Source organism: Dasypus novemcinctus, chromosome 8 (assembly GCF_030445035.2).
Source record: "Dasypus novemcinctus isolate mDasNov1 chromosome 8, mDasNov1.1.hap2, whole genome shotgun sequence".
NCBI lineage: Eukaryota > Metazoa > Chordata > Mammalia > Cingulata > Dasypodidae > Dasypus > Dasypus novemcinctus.
The window spans coordinates 94,323,261-94,343,811 of NC_080680.1; the positions used below are offsets into that span (position 1 = coordinate 94,323,261).

General features: G+C 42.0%; 1 protein-coding gene across 12 annotated transcripts in view; it reads left to right on the forward strand.

Moving 5' to 3' along the window:
* Positions 1 to 20,551, forward strand: part of STRBP (spermatid perinuclear RNA binding protein) — a 196,893-nt gene that overhangs the window by 149,797 nt on the left and 26,545 nt on the right. For 5 of the 12 annotated variants that reach the window (XM_058302415.2, XM_004463427.5, XM_004463425.5 and 2 more), the window contains 2 exons: positions 1,265 to 1,309; positions 3,946 to 4,584. The exons of 4 other annotated variants lie outside the window; for them this stretch is intronic. In XM_058302415.2, the coding sequence (XP_058158398.1) occupies positions 1,265 to 1,309; positions 3,946 to 4,022 (122 nt within the window). In that variant the 3' untranslated portion in view covers positions 4,023 to 4,584. Of the gene's footprint in view, positions 1 to 1,264; positions 1,310 to 3,945; positions 4,585 to 7,295; positions 8,362 to 20,551 lie in introns of those variants that run through there. 3 more of the 12 variants (XM_058302419.2, XM_004463428.5, XM_058302418.2) reach the window with 2 other exon arrangements.

Sequence of the window (20,551 nt, forward strand, 5' to 3'; positions counted from 1 at the left end):
TGAATAATTAGTACTTTTATATATAACTTCTTAAGATCAAGGAAATTGGCTTAGGTAACCTCACTAAGTACAGTTAATCTAAGTACAGTTAATAAGTTTAAGAAATTTAACAGTGATATAAAGCATTCAGTCTACATTGGGATAATTGAAAAAAATGGAAAATGTCTTTTGGGGCATTTTCTCCATTATTAGAGCCAGTCCAGGATCCTGTATTACATTAATTGTCATTATTGCTTTAGTTTCTTTTTTCTTTTTTTTCAAATTGTGGAGGCATATATACAACGTAAAATTTCTCAACCAGACATACCATTCATGTGGGATTTATCACATTCACATTATACTACCCTTACTGCCATCCATTACAAAAGTTTTTCCATAACCCCAATGTATTTATATATTTTTTAATTGTTTTATTGAAAGGTTGAAGGTGGCAGCTTTTATTAACATGTATTTCTCATCCCTACAATATTATAAAGTAGTCAGGAGGTTTCCTGTTTTACAGATGAGAAAATGGGAGACTGAGATATTCTGTCTAATGACATATAAGAAACTAGTGCCTGAAATGATTCCATGTTTTTTGTACTAGTTTTTATATAATAAAATGAGCCTTTTTCATAGGCACCCAAGGCTTATTTCAGTTTCACTAACATTTGCTGGGGTCTTCTCTCTCAGATAACTCTGCTGGGGCCAGGAATTTGGATAACTAGTCATGGACCTTGCACTTGAACTCAAAAACCTAATTCATGTGCCTCTTTAATGGGAATTGAGGCCTTAGCCTGCTCTGTTGCAGTTTTTTGAAAAGAGAGTGAAAGTTGTTTTCCAACTTTGAGAAACTGGTAATTTGAATGGTTCTAAGAACTTGTTCAGTAATTTATATTTAGTGAGTGCTTATTATATGCCACACATTCTGCTAGGTTCAGGTCACACAAAGATGATTAAGACTTTGACTCTGCCCTCTAGTGGAGAAGACAGACAAGGATTTGATCTTTTCAATACAGTGTGGTAAGTACAGTGAGAAAGAGACATGGGATATTGTGGTACGTCAAGGAGAGCCTTGTGGGCCATTTAAAGAAGCTTCTGCATCTAAGCAGGCATGGAAAGATCGTTGAGACTAGGGCTACTCTGGGAATGGTTCTCATTCATCTGACATTTGGAAGGAGTCCTCAGGTCCCAGGGCACTAGGCCAGGTGGTACTTCATGTGACTTGGGCCACTGCCTATTGCCCTTTGTCCTGGACTGATCTCTTTCTTCTTCTTTGCATTAGGCTATGGAACACCTTATGGTTACAGCACAGCTGCCCCTGCCTATGGTATGTACACCATCTTACTGATATCTCTGATTGGATGCCACAGCCATCCAAAGCAATTTGTATCTTAAGTTTTCTGTAAATGACCCAGAGGATCTCAGACCTATTCATTCCAGTGACCCAACTTAAATTCCCTTTGAAAATGCCACAACCTTGTGGTTCTTGATTTGGTTGGAGTTGCTCTTCTCTTCGCTTTGCCTGATTGAAGGACTGCTTGTTCTAATTGCCTGTTTCTGACCATATTGAAATTAGATATTTTAAGTAGCACTTCTTACAGCCAACTTATACTCCATTCAAAGACTGCTGAAGGGCCATACCAAGTTTCTAGCTTGGCTGCCTCAAAAGTCCATATTCTGAGTTACATTTAAGTTTCTGATTTGGAACTGTGTGAACTGTGGGTAATTTGGATCAGGGATAGAAAATGCTCATTTCAAATTTGTAGTCATTATTCTTTTCCATAAATTTTGCTTTGAGGATAGAGTAAACAGGATATCATTGATCCTGGAGAGAATGTGATAGTGGGGGTTCACCAGCAGTGTCGTGAATGCTTATTGCAGAAGGTCTGCGGTCCATGTTAGAAAATCCTAGGAGTGTCTCCTTTCCTCCCAAAAATATAAAATAAAAGCAAACACATAAATGATCCCCAATGGCCCTTTGGATAACTTTGAATGAGGTTTATGTGGCAATGGAGGCAATAAGGTTTGGAGTCAGTGATATGCTCTTAGACATTTTTCCTAACCCAGGTGCTACATGTTAGAATTGGTCATCTGCAGGATGTTTGTCATTGAGAGAAGAAAGTAAGTGTGTATGCACATGTGAGAGAGTGAGAGCGTGATGAGAAATGCATATGCATGTGTGAGTATCAGTTTAACCCTGCTGTGGGCATGCATGTACACAGAAGGGAAGGACCTTTAATGTACTGCTTCTTGTGGCTCTGGTCCTTCACATGAGCCTCAACACCTTTGCATTATGCTTTTTCTCTTCATACATCAGCTTTTCCATTTTTGTTCAGATGATAATTATGCAGCCTTAAGATACTGCTAAACTGGAGCTTCATCTGATTTTATAACTGTGGAATACATAGAAAGTGAATGGTTTGACCACTTTCCCCAAGATAGAGAATTTATATTTCGGAAAGATGTGGATAAACTGCAAGGGTCAAACAACTTTTCTTTAAGATGAGGTGCAGAATCTCGACTTACATCCTCTACCTGAATCTTTCCTTTGGCAGATTCAGTTTTGATCAAGGCTTTCCCATGTTCTGAGCTAGAGCCATATAGAGTGATTGGGTATTGGTAACCAACCCAAGAATATGCTTTCCTCAGAATTTCTTCTAAATTCCAGCTCCTTTTGATTTGACTTGTTGATTTTACCATATAGCCAGCTTCTGGATTTCCTGACTGCCTCATCATTCCTGTGAATTAGGTCTTGTCGTTTTGTCCAGATATGTTTTGACTCATTAGACTCATTGAATATGTTTTGTATGACACCAAATCATCTGCCTCCTAGGGCAGGTTTTTACTCCTGTGTCTTTTAGACCACATATAGTTAACTGAGGTTCTTTAGTCGAGGTTTGCTAGCGCTCAATTTTTCCCTTTAAAGCACTTTTTATCTCTAGACTCTAAGTTACATTTGTGTTTTTCCTTAGTCTTTTTAATTTTTCTCTCTTGATCCTCCCTTTCCTCCTTTAACATTATACTTTCACCCTGCAGCCTCTGAGTGTCCGCTCCCCCCCCCCCCCGCCCCCCCCACACACACACTTCAAAAGGCTTCTCTCTTCCACATGCCATATAACTGACTTCCAAAGCTGGTGAAATTTGATGCCCCCATTTTTCACATAAAAGATTTGGTTTTAATGTTACTGTGATGCAAACCTACTAAAACAATGCTTTATTTTGGCTGTAAGGTAAATATGTCTTTTGGCCTTTGTAAAGCTGTTGCATGTGGGGTAGTTTCCCTCTGATCATCTGGTGCTCTTGAATACCTGCTGTTGCTGCTTTGTGATTTCTCCATAGGTTAAATATTAGATTAGAAATAGGAGCAGATTTCAAATCATGCTTGAGTATGCAGAAGTTTGTGAGGCCACAAGAACGTATTAATTATGAAATTAGGAAAGTAATTAATCTTTCCAGATTTGCCATGCCAATATTGGCAATAGCCATTAAGAAGATACACTCCTGGTTACAGCTCCAGTTGGAGCTCTTTTCTTTTGGGAAGCTGAGGCCTGCGCAGTAAAGCTGTGCTTTGAATCTTGACAATCCCTTTTCTCCTGTAATATGTGATGTGCCACATTGAGAACCAGTATGGATTTCTAGAGTCACTTCAAAATATTAATCCAATAGCATTGTTTTTAATCTTTAGAATTCCTGGCAGGTCACTCAAATGAAATTGCTTTCTGATTATCATTCTTCCTGTGATGTAGCCACCTTCATTTTGAGGGGAAGTTATTTTTTAACATATCATAAGCAATTTCAAAATAGGAGATCTGTGAAAGATTTGTGGGCCTCTTCTAAAATGGTATATGTTGACTGACTAATCTGGAAAAGGTTAATGATAATTGCTGTAAGATTTTCTTTACCTGAAATTTTTATTGGATTATTAAACTTATTTGGAGTCCTCTCCGTTTCTTTTCTCTGTAGGTTTACCCAAGAGAATGGTTCTGTTACCCGTTATGAAATTCCCAACATATCCTGTTCCCCACTACTCATTCTTTTAGCCAATGACAGAAGCTAATTCCTATTGAACAACAATACAGTACAATACAGAATGTTAGAGAAAAAGCCTTTTTATCCTGCTTTCTTTGAACACACACTTGATCAAAATTATTTGTAAAGAACATCTTTCCTACTTTTTGATTTTAACAAATGCAAATTTAGTTCTCTAAAACTTGAAAACAAAAAAAGAAACCAGTTCTGTGAAACGGTACCTCATTTCTGGAAAATTACTTATACCAGCCCTTCTGTTCTAAGGAAATAAAAGTCTAGCAGTTCAAAGTTTAAGTTTTAAGAGAAGTTATCAGATTATGTAAAGTTAAATTTGTGAAGGATGTATAGAGTCTCAAACACTGATCACAAATAAACTGCTTTGTTGTAACACAGAGTACTGCCTGGTTCCTGATGCAGTCACTGATTCTTAGCTGATTGATATGTATTTGCCCAGGGCACTTTAATTCGGGCTGTAGTTATTTTTTTTTTTAATACAATAGAGACTTTTCATTTAAACTTTAACTTTGTAAATATTGAAGTGTGTAATTAAAGCCAATAAAATATGGGTTTGAATATTGTTTTAGCTTATTTTTTATATGTTTTGGTATCAAATTACAAGGAATTGAAAACTAATAACAACTTAGTCCTAGAAACCCATTCATTTGTAAGTAAACTGCTAAAACAAAGCAAAGGTGATTGTTAGTTTGAGCCAGTATACTTTGTAAGCCCTTTGTACTCCTGTTGTACAAGGGCATCCCCATAATAAAGGTTATATTCTGTTTTCAGAGCATTGCTTATTAAAATGATGGCACTACCCAGAGATGGGGAAGGAGGAATGTGATTACTTTAGTTTTTGAATTTCCAAGTTTTAAAAAATAATAAATTAATCAGTCAATCACCCTCTCTTGTTCTTGTGGCCTTCTTCACTCTGTAAGATACTGTGTTCACTCCCTGGCTTTTTTCATGCAGATAGAAGATTAGTGATTTTTCTGGGATTCCTTGATGGGTCTCCTTTCCTCTTCAATTACATCAGAATCTAAAGCAGCAACAGGGTCCCCATAAAAACTTGCTCTTCAATTGTCCCAGTTCTTGTTGAGTGCTGCTGTGAAAAGTGACAGGTTTCAGCCATGGGTCAGCATTTATTTTTAAGATACCTGATTAAGCTGGTGAAAAATGATCAGTGAGTAACATTGTGCTGTTCTGTAAAGGGTGCAGACTTAAGTCTTCCACTTGCATTCTCACCTTGTTTGGAAAGCCTATAATGTTACTAGAAGGTAATGGTTTCATTAAGGTACTCACCCCCATGAAGTCAACAGTGTGGGCCCATGTCAACATTTAAATGCCATTATGTCTTACAGATGTCTTGTTTTTACCACGAATGAGCTTCCCTCTTAAATTCCATTTTTAGGAGTTGAACACTACCCATCAGTGAGAATGGGCTTCACAAAATATGGCAAATTTATGTACCATATTTCTTTGGGACCATTAAATGAGGATGAAATGGGCAAATTAAAACAAATGTTACTGTCACTTTTCAGATGTATATTACCAAATAATTTGTTGTTTCTTTTGTTCCTTGACCTTTTGTCTTTATTAGTGGTGGGTGATACTTTAATAAAACCTCATCACTTGCTGGAAATAGCTGTGAACTTATCATTCTCATCCTGTGCATTAGTAACTAGACACAAACAAGAGGGCCCATTTCAGCTGGGAGAGTTCATGTTTCATTGATTCATTTTGCTGACCCATAGATGAAACAGAGCCATCACTGAGAAGAAAAAGCATGGCTAATAGTTTCTAGTTTTTATTAATTCAATATTTACAATATCCTTCTCTTTGTTTTTGGAATATTATTAATTGGCAGCTGCACCTGTATTGTTACTTGAAATTGATCTTCAAATTTGCATTCCAAGTTGGAATCTCTCTGGAGATTTCTCTTTAGCAAATTCTTTTGACATAGCTGACTCGGCTTTGTAACTCAACCCCTCTATAATGGCAAAAAGGGAGCTGTGCTGTTTTCCAACATGATGGCAGTCATTTCAAATGGTTTCTACCAAGTTTTTTTTTTTTTTTAATTTTGTTGTTTGTTGGAAGTTACTAACCATGTTGTAAACCTGCCCAGTTGCTGCAAACTTTTACATTTCTCTGCTTTACTTAAAATAATTGAGCTGTCAGTCCTTTGTTAGAAGTGGTAACCATGCAAGTTCAATTGTTTAAATTCTGTAATGAATTAAGTGTCCCCCCTCCCTTTTGCCCTTCCCCTCCATTTTGTAATGAAAATTCCACTTACAGCTGAAAGAGCAGAGAAATATAAATGAAGCTCTTGGCTTCACCAAATTGTGCGAAATTAACAAAGTTTTGCTTCTCTGCTCTTTTTTCCACTGTAGGTGGTTTTTTCATTGACAGCCCCTATTGCCAGCCTCTGAGCGTCGCACCATTTATTATTCACTTGGGCCCTCAAGATTTCTTCTCTGACTTCTAGAACCATCAGGTTGTCTGGCTTGAAATGGCAATTTCTATATCTTGGTCTTAAGAGCAATGTGACCCCTGAGGCTTTCCAGCTTTCAGATACACCATTCTGATACCTTCTTTTTGAAAGCAGTGACTGAGCATTTTAAAGAAGAGCAATACTTTATTCAAAGCCACGATGTCTGTTTTAAAACTTTTCCTTTGGAAACCTAGCAATATCTGTACTTAACCCCTCTTAGCGTAGCCTCTTGTCAGGAGTATACAGACCAGAATAGAACTTAGAATTAGCCTGTGAGCTGTACTATCTTCTGACAGTTTTTAAACTTTTTTAGCACATGAATTGAATAGTTACATTCCTAACTGTGTCAGTTAGCGCTATTATAATTTCTCAGAGACAGGGGTCCTCCTTGAAGCCATATCCTCTGCATGGGGGCTGACGCCCAGCCAGGGATGTAGCTTGCAGTCTGTGTTTCTTCAGGCCGCAGGAGCACCCTGTCTCTTGTGCAAGGTAATTGGTCTTGTAGATTTCCAACATACCTCATGCTGACTAGATGAGTGCATGGTAGGCTGAGGCAAGCAGTAAGGTTTACGTGGTTCCTGAAGTCGTCTGTAGTTGGTCTCAATTTGTTAGCCTGGGGAACAATCCAGTTGATAGATGTTGCTGGTATTAGCCTTTTTTCTTTTCTTCTTTTTTAAAAAAATTGGGTGAATGTTTGAAAATCATGAATCAGTCAGTCACCATTATTAATTGAAGAGCTGGGAATACCTCCTTAATGTATTTTTAAAACTGGTGTTGGACCCTCTGTGTATTTCAGGTTAATACTTTTAAGCAGTTTTCAGCACGTTTATCTCACTTTATTCTCGTTCTCCTCGGACCTTCGTAGCCATATCACTTGTATAAAATAGGCTGAAATATAGTGACTGTAAGCTGTGATCTCAGTATAAAAAGGTAAGCTCTTTTATTTTCTGATTAAAGAGAAAAATAATTAAAAGTCATTTACACACAACATGCATACATGACAATCATATATGATGTATTTGATCTCTTGGGTCTTATGTCATCACATTACCTTAAAATTTTATGGTCTAAATGTAAAAGAGTTATTTTCAGCATTTGTTTTAATGTCCACGTAATTATTTTTTATTCAAGAGAGAGATTTTACTTCTGTTGGGTTAAGTCTGAGTATGGGTATAGAAATTTACAGTATAACATGTATGTAAATTACATACACACATGTATCTGTTTAAATATAAAGAATGCAGTGGTAGGAACAGTTCACCTAAGCAGATTTTAACGTCAGGGCACTCTTTTGGCCAAAGTGCTAGAATTTCATAAGCAGCAAGGTTGGTAACAGTGCTCGTGGGGTCCATTTATATGTAGCTGTACACAAGCTGGGGATCAAAGTGCCAATTTCTCAAGGAAGGAAGCTTCTCTGAGAAATGAAAATCTCTAATCTGTGTTGTATGTCCCATTACAACAGCAGCAAGAAGCCATAAAAAAAAAAAAAAGCAATAGAAAATGGGAAAAAATAAAACCAAAATATTAAGGTAACTGTGGAGAAATTTATAATTGACTGAGTTTAGCTATTTCCAGAACTATCTTTGGCAAGACTCAGAATGGTAAATACCTAGCCTGCGGAGACCAAATTGATTAAGGCTGTTCACCTGTGTTTTCCAGGTTGTAGGTAGCTAGATGATTTATTTCGCACCTCATTAAGCCATCTTGTAGTTCATTTTAAAAGATGTGAGCATCAGGCCAAATATTTTAATAAGGATTTGCTTTGTTTAGCTTGTGTCCCTTAAATGCATTTCATGTGTATGAGATATTCTGTATTAAGGCTGTATTTGATATGTAGAGATTAAAATGAATTTTATGTTTTATATTTGTTTCTCAGTAGCAGTTTTCTTTTTGTTACTAACTTGAAAGTTGCTGGAACAACATTTTCCCCCCATACAGAAACTGTTATGTACATTTATTATGGATTTGGCATTTTATAAATGGTTGTATGAGGTATAGCTGACTAGTACCAAGTGCAGTCCAGTTCTGCTCAAGCAGCTGAGTGCTTGTTATGTGCCAGGTTCTTTCCTGGGTGCCAGGGAAACAGGCTTGTTGGTGGAATTGAGCCTACATTAAATACCCTGATTTGGGAGACAGTGCATTAGCAGGGGCAAAGGCTAATCATTTTTCTTTCCTGTTTAATACTGTGGGCCCTCTGACTTCACTGAAATGGGTATCATTTGGAAATTCTCTCATTTAAAATACTTCTCTGGCAGTTTTGAGAGCCTGAAACCAACTCTGGTTTATGTTTTTGGACCTTAGTCCAAGAAAATGAACTGAATGAAATGGGTTACAAAATACTCCAGTCCTCTTTTAAAGCAGTTTTTATGGTGTTACAGCAATTTACAAAATGGTTAATTTCAACACTGACTACATTTTATTTTTTAAATGACAGATAATGGGAATTTTACTGTTATAATCAATCATTCACTATAATTTCCTTGTTTCTTAGATTTTATTAATAACCGTAGTGGGAAGAAAAAAACTTCAGTAGTGCATTTAAGGAAAGAAGTAGAGGGATTTTTATTTCCTCAGCCATTAAATTTCTAGCAATCCAGAGCCTTAGGTATGTAGGGTCTACCCTGGCAGATTTGAAACCAGGAACATTAATAGCAGGTTAAACTGAAAACACCTGCTCTGTGGATAGTCTTCCTTATAATTCACATTCATCTTATACCAGTGCCTCCTGAGGTGGGGGAGGGGGAAGTGCCTCCTAAATCATCCTGCACAAGAAAGGTTCTGTTGCCATACTCTGTAAGTTGCTGTGCCATCTAGTGACCATAGGATTCTCAGCTTTACTAAGAGGGCTGGAAGGGAGGGAGATAGATGGTAAATGAATAACAGCCACAGAGTGAAGAAACTACTGCTGAGGTGAATTTCAGCACTGATGTGTTTTTCTCTCCAGCAATTATTTACAGAGCCCAAAGATGGTACTTCTTATATAAGAATGAGTCCTTTCCTTTCGTGATAGCAACTTCCAGAAAAATTGTCTTAAGTCAAGAATTCAAGTTGAGTTAGTTGTAAGAATAGATATCCTTTCCCACATTATTTTTAGGTAAGTACCAACAGCTTCCATTGATGCTTGGAACAGCGATCTTTGGAGATTTTTAAAAATAACACCATAATGCAAATTAGGTTATGTAAGCTTTACAGCACAGCTAGAAGTAGGGAATAGAAACCATGTGGGAATCTGGGCCAAATTAATTCTCTTCCTCCAGCACATCCCCATGGGGCTCAGGAATTAGATGAGTTAATACATGTAAAGTGCTTCAAACAGTACTTGGCACAAAGTATGTACCCAGTAAACATTGTCTATTCCTGCCATGTTTGGTTGAGGTGAAAGGAAGCATGTGAGAGAGGCAAGGGTGCCATCATAGTTGGTTGAGAAGCAGATGTGTGGCCTACTTGGGTGGAGCTATGTTGGCTCCTTCTTGCTTACTGATTTGGGCAGCTCCCAGCCTTTGGGAGAGGACTCCTAGTTTCTGGGGGTTAGGCAAGAAACACAAACCAAAGATCTGGTGAGAGCTAGTATGATGAGGTTGCTGCAGATTTGAGCTGAACTAAATTTTAGCATACATTTCTGCTGCTGTGGCAGTCAAATTATGGGCTAGTCTGCTGCCAGGAGATTGTAAATAGCTTGGTTTGGGTTTTCAGGTGCTTAGAACTTCAAAAGGGCTGAGTTTAGAACATCTACCTGCTGATTCTACGTTTTCTGCCAATGCATTAATAATAATTTTAAAAAGTGTGATTTGATTACAGCTAATCCCAGAACCCAGTGGTCCGGACTCAGCAGTGATTGGTAGGTAGAAAGCAATTTGTTATAAACCACAGAAAGGAAGGGAAGAGACTGTGTGGCATTCTTAGAAGGCTATTGACTCAGATGTTTCTCTGAATAGCATCCTTGTGGCTTTGTCTCTTCCAGTTTGCTTGAACACTTTGGAAAAAAAAAGTCTGTGCTCACTACCACATTGAGGCCTCTGGTGTAAATATTAACCTTAGAAAAACATCTACCTACCTACCTACCCACCTCCCTAGATACAGTTGGACAGTTGCTTTTGAATAAGAGGGGAAAAAAGGGTAGATATGAAATTTATGAAGTTGGATTGAATAAAGGACATATAGTTTACTGTCCATTTCTGGTTCCCATATGCCCATACAGATTTCAGGAGCCTCTGAAAAAAGATGGTTAGATGTATCATAGTCTGTTGGTGAGAGGTGAGCTAAATGAGGAATGCAAATTGAATTCTGATAGGCTTTAAAGTTGTAAAAACTGCTGCAGCCAAGGTCTGTTAGCGGTAAGAAGACAAATAAGAGTTAAATTTGCCTTATAGTTAGGAGGCTTTTCTTAAATCCAAGAGATACTTGTATAATGACAGTCCTGGCAGAAGTCACCCCATTCCTTACCAGCAGTGGCTATTTGGTGGAATTATTGGATCTTTCAGTCAAGGTTGAAGGAGAGCCCGTGTTTGTTTGTTTGTTTGATTGATTTTGTTGTTGTTTTTCCTTGATCAGCCAGTTGTTACCCTCCAATTGCTTGGTCATTCTAAGGAGGACCTTGGCCTTTCTTGGCAGAAGTTTCCAATTTTGCAAATTATGCTGCCTGTGCTGGTGGATAGGGGGAAGATTGCCTCCATCTTTGCAGCCAACTTAAGCACACCTGATTTGCACACATTAGCTGTAGATAAATGATTCCAGAGAATTAAGGTAAAAGCTGACTATTTGGGTAATTACCAGTAGTCTTTCAATTTAGGTCACTTTGGGCTGTGGACAGCAGCAGTAGATTTAATAAGCAAGAAGGGGAGAAAGAAAAGAGGAAAGATGCTAAAATTGGTATCTCTTGTATGCCAGGCAGTTGGGCATTCTTCTGATTTAATTCTCAAAACCACCTTCTTGGAGGTGGTATTATCCCTGTCTTACAGATGGAAAAACTTGAGTGTTAGATCCAGGAATGAAACCCAGCTCTGTTCAACACCAAAACCTCTATTACACCATGGCTGTGGATTAAAAGGCTGGGAATGAAGGTGAGGAGGGAGGAGCATGTCAGGCAACAGACAGGCAGTACGCAGGCAGTGGGGCAAGGCCAAATGGGGCAGTAGGAGGGCCTACAAGAAGGGCCTGAACACCAACCAGCCAGGGGCCTCAGGCAGTACTGCCACAGGATGTTCTGGCTCTGGCAGGAATCAGATCAGAATTCCTATGTCCCTGGGTCACAGGCTCAAAGGCCAGATCCTTAACAGTGTGCTGGAATCTAGGCCTTCTGACTTGAGGTCATTCCAGACCAAATATCCTGGCCTAAGGATTGTGATATTTTCCTTTAGACTGATAGGAAAAAGTTGTTTTAACAAACTCAAAAGATCGACCAGAAGAATTTATAAGCAAAGGAAAGTGGTGTTTTTGTTTTTGTTTTGTATTTGAAGCTTGTTTTTCTGCTTGAATATCAATGAGAAACCAAGGTACATGTTTTCATTTAGCTAATGTTTTCTCAGTGCCTGCTTCCTGCCCAGCCTGAGATAGACGCTGGGGATGTCTTAAGGGATTTAAGCCAGACTCTGAAGGCTATTGATTAAAAAAAAAAAAAAAAAAAAGAGGGGGGGGGCATGAAAGGGGCAGCTGCCCAGGTTTGGAGTATAAGTTATAAGAGATTTCCCTGGGTAAGTGCTGGGGCGGGGATGGGATGGGGGAAGTGGCAGATTGGAGAGGCCCATTCTGAATTTCCCCTAGCAGTTGGTTTTTCCTCTAGGTCTGTCCCACGTGAGCCCTGGCTTGGATTGCTTTGAGGTCTCAGAATGGCTGCCATGTTAGCCTGTCTGCTGAACTTGTTGGATTATCTCACTACCACAAACCATTTGCCAGCTCCTTTGCTAATTAATCCAGTTGGTTATCTGCTTAGGAGCCGGTGGGTATGGGGATAGATTACAGAATCCTTTTCAGGGAAATATATTCCTCAAGTCATCATCTTCCCTAACAATCTGCAATTTTTCTGACCAACCTGCCTTACTTCTGGAGAAGAGCAGGAAGAAAGAACCTTCTTTTAAACCCAGGTTATTTGGATTCTAGAGCACGGACTTGTGTGTGAGGGAGGATGAGTACCTGACATTTGTAGAACCTAAGGCTTTGCAAACCCTTTTCCCATTCATTATTTCATTTCCTATCCTACCACAGAATCTTGGAAAAGTAGCATGGCATGGATTGTTGTGTCTGCTTTACAGACAAGGAAATTGAAGTCCAGAGGCTTTTCCACCCCGGCTTGCTTGTGGCAAAACATTGTGGCTCTTAGAGAGGTTTTAAACCACACAGAAGACCTAACATCTCTTACACTGTTTTAGAATTGACAGAGGCCTTCTTAGGGTTAGTTTTGAACTCTACTACTACAGTGGGATCTAGAAATTTTCTCTTTTTACAGATGGGGAAAATGGAGACTTAGATAAGCAGAGTGACTTGCCCAAAATTATATAGCTAGTAAGTGGCAGAGTCCACACATTCTGGTAGCACTGCACTCAATACTAGTGATGTTAATTACTACTCTAGACTGATACCTATTCTGTTTTCCAAACCATTTGGAAACAGCTTCTTCTCTTCTATACTAACAGGATTTATCCTGGGGCTTGAAACAAAACAAACAGACCAACCTAATTCCTTCTATTCCCCAGCTCCCCTGCCCTCAATCCAGACTTTCCTAGCTTATTATTTCTATGGTTCCTTTGGAAAAACTTACTCTTTGTATGCTCCTGCGCAAATTGTCCAATTGGTCAGCCTTGGGCCAGACACCATGTTTTTTTGCCAGCTGCACAGTTGCTCAGTTTTCACAAACTTCGTTTGTACTATAATGGAACCCCGTGATAAAGTGCAGATTTAGCAATTGCCATTTGGAGATACTCAGTGCTTAGAAGGAGGGTATGTGTTTTGAAGTTTGCTTTTTATGTTCAGCCTTACCAACATTTTGATTGTCTACTGTCATCTTTTCCTGGCTAGGCCTTCAAAATGTGCTTTACCCAAATGGGAAGGGGGGGATCACCCCCACAGGTAGACTTTCTAGGGTACTCTGATGCCTGGGATCTTGTTCAAGCCTTCCATCATGTAGATGGATTTGCTTCTTAGAGGTAACTTAGCTTTCTTAAAATCTCTCATGCACTTGGAGGCTTCAGTTAAGGAAAGATGGTGGGCATCATCAGGAGTGAAAAGCCTGTGGAGGTTGGCACTTGAGGATCTCAGGGAAGCTGAAAGCACCTTACAATGAGATTTTTGAGATCAGCAAAGGGAAGACTTGGGAAGAACATGGACACTTCCATCAGCTACTTTAAGGGATTTGTTTATTTGTTGTATGTGGCTCCTGGAGGGTAGAGCACAGTTATGGGAAACCAGTTGGGCAATTTGAGCTAAAGTCTCCCTCCTATAATAATAGACTGGGCTGCCTTGGGGAGAGTAGGTAGGTTGAGAAGTAAGGTGCATGCTACCAGAACTGTTTAAGCAAGAAACCAATTGGTTGGATACTCTAATGGGAATTGCTTCATGGGATGTCAGTTGTATGGTGTAATTGGTGGCAGTGCCAAGACCACTTTTCCCTTCTTAGGTACCTAGATTTATTGAGGAAATATTCACTGTCTATATTACTTTTTATCAAGCGCCATATTGGGAAAGAAGGAACAGTTGGAGAAAATGTCAAGATTTAAAGCTTAGTCAACTGAGCAGAAGGTGAAGCCTCTGACCAAGATAGAAAGAGTGCACAGGAATGGAGAAGAAGATGCTCAGGGAATTTTTAACAGAATAAGAACTATCTTCTGTGGTTGGGGAAGCACTTTGGCAGGTTCCTCCCTCCCTGATAGGGATGTTATTCCCTGGCCAGGGCTGGGTGCTTGCTGGTCCATTCACAGGTCTGCCATTCAGTCCAGGGAGAGGAGCCAGGCCTATGAAGAGGCAGTTATTTGCAGGAAGAGAAGTGCTTAGGGCTGAGTAATTTACAAAATGTTATATCTAGAAGCTCTGGTAGAAGTGGCAGAGGCTTCCCATAGAGACAGACATCCAAGTGGATAGGAATTTGTCCAGGAAGGGAATGGGAAGGGTCATTTCAGGAAGAGGGAGCAAAGAATGCATCAAAAGAGCACAGCTTACTTGGGACTGCATGAAGTTCCTTGTTAGTGGGGCCTGAGAGGTCTTTGGAGGGGTGCAGTGGCAAGAGATGAAACTGTAGTTTGGGGCCACATTGCAGAAGACCTTGGGTGCTGTGCCTTTCACATATTACTGATACCTACAATGGTGGGAGACTTCTAGAGGATCAATTTGAACAGGTGATGGGGGAAGACTAGAGGCAGGAAGCTGGTGAGGAATAGGCTGTCATGAATGGCCAGGTGAGGAATGAGGGAAGCTGACGGGGCTGCAGCAGAGGGGCTGCAGAAGCAGGGATGAGACTTCACAGGCCTGGCTTCATTCCTGGGCTGAGTGGGAGGGGTAGGCCTGATGGTACCCAGCCCTGGGTCTGGAGACCCCAGTGCCCATCAGGAACTGTAGGGGCCTGCAAACTGCTTCTTCTAGTCTGTTCTTTAGGGCGTGTCTGAGGAAATGGTGGTGCCTGTATTTTCTTTCTCTCTGCATGTTTCTAGATGCAACTAACAGGGAAGGCCTTCAGAGGAGAAAGATGGTGGTCTATATGTACCCTCAAGAAGCCTATGAACTAGTAATGCAAGATGCATGTGCATAACTGGTAGAAGCACAAATGCTGCTCCAGTGCATCAAAAGTTGCTCTAGGCTGGGCCTTCTCTTGGTAGACTAAGGTTAGGTCAGACATGATGCCTGGCCCAAAGTGGGCTCAGCATAGTTGGAACAACTATAAATATATATAGTTCTTCATATTCTTCAAAGAGAAACCCCAGGCAGGTTGAAGGAAGCATCTGTGAGTGCTAGGGATGGCTCTAGATACCAGCATTTTCCTTTAACATGAACAAAAACTGGGAGCGGTTGCTTAATGTGTAGCAACAGGAGCATAGGGGGTGCCATGGCAGGACCAGGAGGGCTGGAGAAAGAAGGCATACAGATGCCTGCACAGATGCCACTTCATTTAATCCCCAGAAGCCCTGTGGGAAGAAGTGAAGAGCCCATGCAGCTCAGAGAAGGGAAGGCATTGTCCAAGATCACACAGCTGGGAAGTGGTTATTACACCAGACTCCACCCATGGCTCTCCCCAGTGCAATTCTTACAGTCACATTATGCTGGCAGGAGATAGAAGTAGGGCTAGCAGCCCACCACTGTGAATCAGCTTCCACCTAGCTTCTGGAGGCTTCTTGTCCTCTGGGTACTGAGGCCGGAGGTGAGTTGGAACAGGTGTGGGGAGAGCCCCGGGAGGTGTGCCCAGCTGGCTGACTCCCACCAAGCCCTAGGGGAGCAGTCTTCCAGTGGGAGGATGACTCAAGGTGGCGGGTGGGTGCATGGGCAGGAAATGACTGTATATACTTAGGGAACTGGATGCTGCTTGCTCTCAGTGAAGTTGTTTTGTAATCTCTGAGAAGCAGGTGAAGGTTGTGGAAGGAAAAAGGACCATTGAGAAACTGTGTGCCTGTGACGCATGCTGGCTGCTGTCTTTAGGCTTGTCTGGCTCCTCCTCTTGGTGGGGGGAGGTGTACATCTCTTGGATTTTACCAGCTGGGCTTGTCTCTCCTGGGAGTGCAGGGTGGCTTTCAGACTCTGCACTAGATGTGTAACTTCTCTTTTATGAAAAGGAACCTTCATTCATTTTCTAGGGTTGTTTCTGGGTTCAGGGAAGGGGAAATGACGAACATGAACCTGTCACAGAGATCTGGTAAAGAAGGTGGTGTTTGTCCCTTCGGCCTGGTGTTGCCTGTCATTAGGCAGCCGAGTCCTGCTGTGGCTCCAGCCTCACAGGGAAACTTGTGTCTATCAGGTACCAGAAGTCACTCACAGAGCTAGGGCCTTGCCCAGGCCAGGCTGTCCTGTCTGTCTCATTTTCCTGCTTAGGTAAAGAGAACATGGTTAGAAAATTCTCTTTTGACTTTATAGATTTTGTTTCTCTCCCCTTCTGCACCCTCCCCCCACCCCAGTTGTCTGTTCTCTGTGTCCATTTGCTGCGTGTTCTTCTTTTGTCCGCTTCTGTTGTTGTCAGCGGCACGGGAATCTGTGTTACTTTTTGTTGTGTTATCTTGCTGTGTCAGCTCTCCATGTGTGCGGCGCCATTCTTAGGCAGGCTGAACTTTCTTTCGCTCTGGGTGGCTCTCCTTACGGGGCGTGCTCCTTGCGCGTGGGGCTCCCCTATGCGGGGACACCCCTGCGTGGCAGAGTACTCCTTGTGTGCATCAGCACTGCGCATGGGCCAGCTCCACACGGGTAAAGGAGGCCCGGGGTTTGAACCACGGACCTCCCATGTGGTAAGCAGACGCCCTATCCACTGGGCCAAGTCTGCTTCCCTCTTTTGACTTTAAGTATTCCTGCTTCTCTAGGAATCAGAATTCTTATTTTCCTTCTTTACCATTCAAGGAGATAAATCAAGGATAGGGATAGGAGTTTCAGATGTCTAGGAAGACTGTTTTTAAGAGCTTTCCTCTCCACTTGTAATTTAGAAAGTTGCATTTTAAGTTTTTAGCTTCTTTCTCCCTCTTTTGTGCATAGCTTATGCTCTCTCCTCTTCCTGCTGCTCACAAACGTTTCCTGGACTTGAGGAGGCTTCTGATCTAGTGAGTCAGAGGTAAGACACATCGGTCCAGATACACTTGTTTTCTTGACACACTCAGAACTTTCTAAGCCTCCTTGTGTAACTCATCTCACTGGCTCCCTCAGGCTGCAGTCTTGACCCCTGAAGTAGTGACAGCAACCCTTGCATGAGGTATGAATTGGAAGTTAGCCAGGAAAGCCCTGGTTCCAGAGATACCTCTTTTGCCTGATATTATGCCAGAAATACATTGCATCCCTTCCTCTAACCATGGTCTCACTTCTTGCTTAGCTATCCCTCCTGTCAGGCAGGGTACATTCTATAGTCCTTATTTCTGGAGTGGGAAGAGAGAGAGGGTATTGAGTGCTTTTCCCTTGCTCACTTAATATGGTGGTTTTTCAGAGATGGGACCTGCAGTGGCCATGTGGGAGGTGGCTTATTTTTAAAAACTAAGATGGGGAACCAAATTGCAGGCATCTTGAAGGCCCTTAACTAGGGGCCCAACTTTCTGTGCCTTGCAAGCTGTACCTCCAGCTTCCAGCTGGACTTCCTTTTCTACACACCAGGGTTGGAGAAGGCAAAGTGAATGCTTGGTCTAGGCAAGACTCCCCCTAACTTTGCCCTGCTTATCTTCTAATGAGTTAGGAGCTTCTTTCTTTGGGCATACTTCATATTCTTTAGCCTTCAGTAGCATTTATCCTGTTTCCCCCAAAGCATCTTTGAACTCAGGCCTTCCTTTCACCCTGCCCCCACTGCCCAGTTCTGACCTGTTATTTACTGAATCTTTGGTCTCTATAAGTGGCTGGTCAGAACCCAGTTACATCCTCAAGAGAAGACAGGTCTACTTAGGTAGCCATAATTAGAGCAAAGGCACTTCTGGGAATGGTGAGGCTGATGGACCTGCTCCCAAAGGTGCTCTTGGCAGGGTAGGCCAGGAAGGGGCTGGCCTGGAGCCTCGCTTAGCCTGTTGGTGCCACCGACTCAAGCCAATGTGTCCTGGTCTACCTACTGTGTGGTATTCATGGAGAAGGACCTATAAGACTCGCTTCTCCCAGCAGAACTCATTGTTTGGGATGGAGAGTACCAGTTAACCAGTCTAGACTTGAAGCCCTGGGCAGTTCAAAAAGGGGTTCCCTCACTAAGGAATGAGGTGACCCGGCTCAGCCATAGCCCTTCTTTAACCCAGAATGGGAGATTCAAGAGGCTCAGAGAAAGTTGAGTCTAGTTGTGGGTAGAAAACCTTTCCCTACTGCACGGTTACACACATGACATAGGACTCCTGGCTGTAACTGTAGTGTGGTGATGGTCAGGTTACATTTTAGAAATCTATTTACTGTGTTTTTCTGAATATACGAGTGTCAATAGTGTATTTACAGTGCAAAGTCCTTGGCAATAACTTTGTTGTGTATTACGTTACCAAATTAACTGGAAAAACGCAACCACCATGAATTGTCCTTCTTCGCTGGGGCAATGATTACATGTAGGACTCTGAACTTTAAACCTCCAACGTTGTTGAAGCAGCAGCTGCCGCCGCCGCCTCCGCCTCCATGTGTGGACTGTCACCAGTTCCTCGCCCAGGGATGCCTGGCCTTCATCCAAAGGGACCCTGCTGCCCCGACCTCCGCAGGCAGCGCCCACACTGTGGCTCCTCCGTACTGAGTATGTTGGACTCTGCCATAGACCGACCCTCTTGTCCCTTTTGTCTGGCTGCTGCCGTTTGTTTGTAATGCCCTGACATGTTGCATTTTCCCCATTTGGATGAATAAAAATAAAAGCTTCTGTCTTAAAACAGCAATAAGCTGAACTGTTCTGTGTAGGACTTTCTCTGTTAAGTGAAGGATCTGAATTAGATCAAAGATTCAAGTGCAGCCTCCCACCCCTTTCCTGGCTCTTATGACTTTCCAGCTCAGTCCATGTCATGGGACTTCCCTTCATGCAAAGGGATGAGGGCCTGAGAAAGCGTGAAGGGAGCAGCATGGCTCCTGATGGTGGCCGGTGGTTCAGGTGGGGGAGCCAGCGCCTAATTCATATCCTTGTTTGTGGTTCTTAAAACTCACAGATCTCTGCTACTGGTAGAAAAAGTTTACTCAACATGTAACTTGAATCCTGACACCCTGATGCGGTGAGTTAGAAATGCTGAGTGAAGGCTCAATCCTAAACCTTAGAATTTAATGGTACCTTTCACATACAGCACTTTCAATCCTCATCCCCTTTCCCTAGGGTTAGCATTGACCCACATGTTACAGATAAGAAAACTAAGGCTCAGAGACAAAATGACTTGCCCAAGGGCACATAGCAGTTCAGTGGCAGCAGGAATTAGAATCCAAACCCTAGCTCTTCCTCCTGCTCCTGCTGCACCCTGTAAGGTCCCTAAACTCAAGCTGCCCTTGTAACCTGGAGAGCTGGAGACCAGTGAGGCTTCACCCCTCCCAGATGAATGAGGAAAAGAAGATGGAACCAGTCTGGGAAGGTGGCCCTAGAGGGAGCCAGGTCAGGGCCAGCTGCCCTTGCCCTCCAGGTAAGTGAAGAACTGTGGGGACAAAGGCGGGGGTGTTTCAGCCTCGCTTTATAACTTGGGGTCCCTCATACTCTCTGCACACTGTCAGTTTGGATTTATAGCCACCCTAGAATTGAATGATGGAAGAGCTGGCCAGGCCTGTTGCTGTCCCGTCCCCAAGTGCCCTGCTCCCAAACCTTGTGCACAGGTTTGGTTTGTCTTTCTCAGCTTGAGGGGAAAGGGAAGAGGCTTGCTTGTCCACAATTGGCACAGGGCTTAGCCCTCAGGATGGCTTGTTGAGTAGGCACTGAGGGGAGTCAGGGAAGGTAGCATTGTTCTTCCTGCTCTTGAGACCTTGAGGGAGAAAGTGGAGATGGTGGTATGTGGTAGATAAGACAGAAATCCCAGATGTGCACAAATGGGCAAGGCTTTCACTTTAATTTTGAACCTGGGAGTAGTACCACTTAAGTGACTAATAGTTCTCTAATGATTGTAGGGAGAAAAATGCATGAGGAGCTTAACAGTAGCTCGGGAACCCCTATGAGCTAGGCATCAAACCCACTGCCTAGGTAAGGAGAAGTTGTTAGGTTAAGTGGCTTTCTCAAGTGACATGTGCATCCAGGGTCCTTGGCCTGGCTCTGAATCCAGGATCTTGGCTGTGTGTTCCCATATATGCTGTTTTGTAATGAAAAATAACCAAAAGGTTATTTTAAAGCAGGAGCCCAGCTGGTTACTGGGGGTCGGGTCTGAGTTAACATTCCCAGCTGAGTGGCATGGGCAGTTCAGGATCCTATAGGCCCTAATTTCTTCACCTTTAAAGTGGGGAAGGGTAGAGAACTCAGTGCTAAGTCATTTTGTTCTA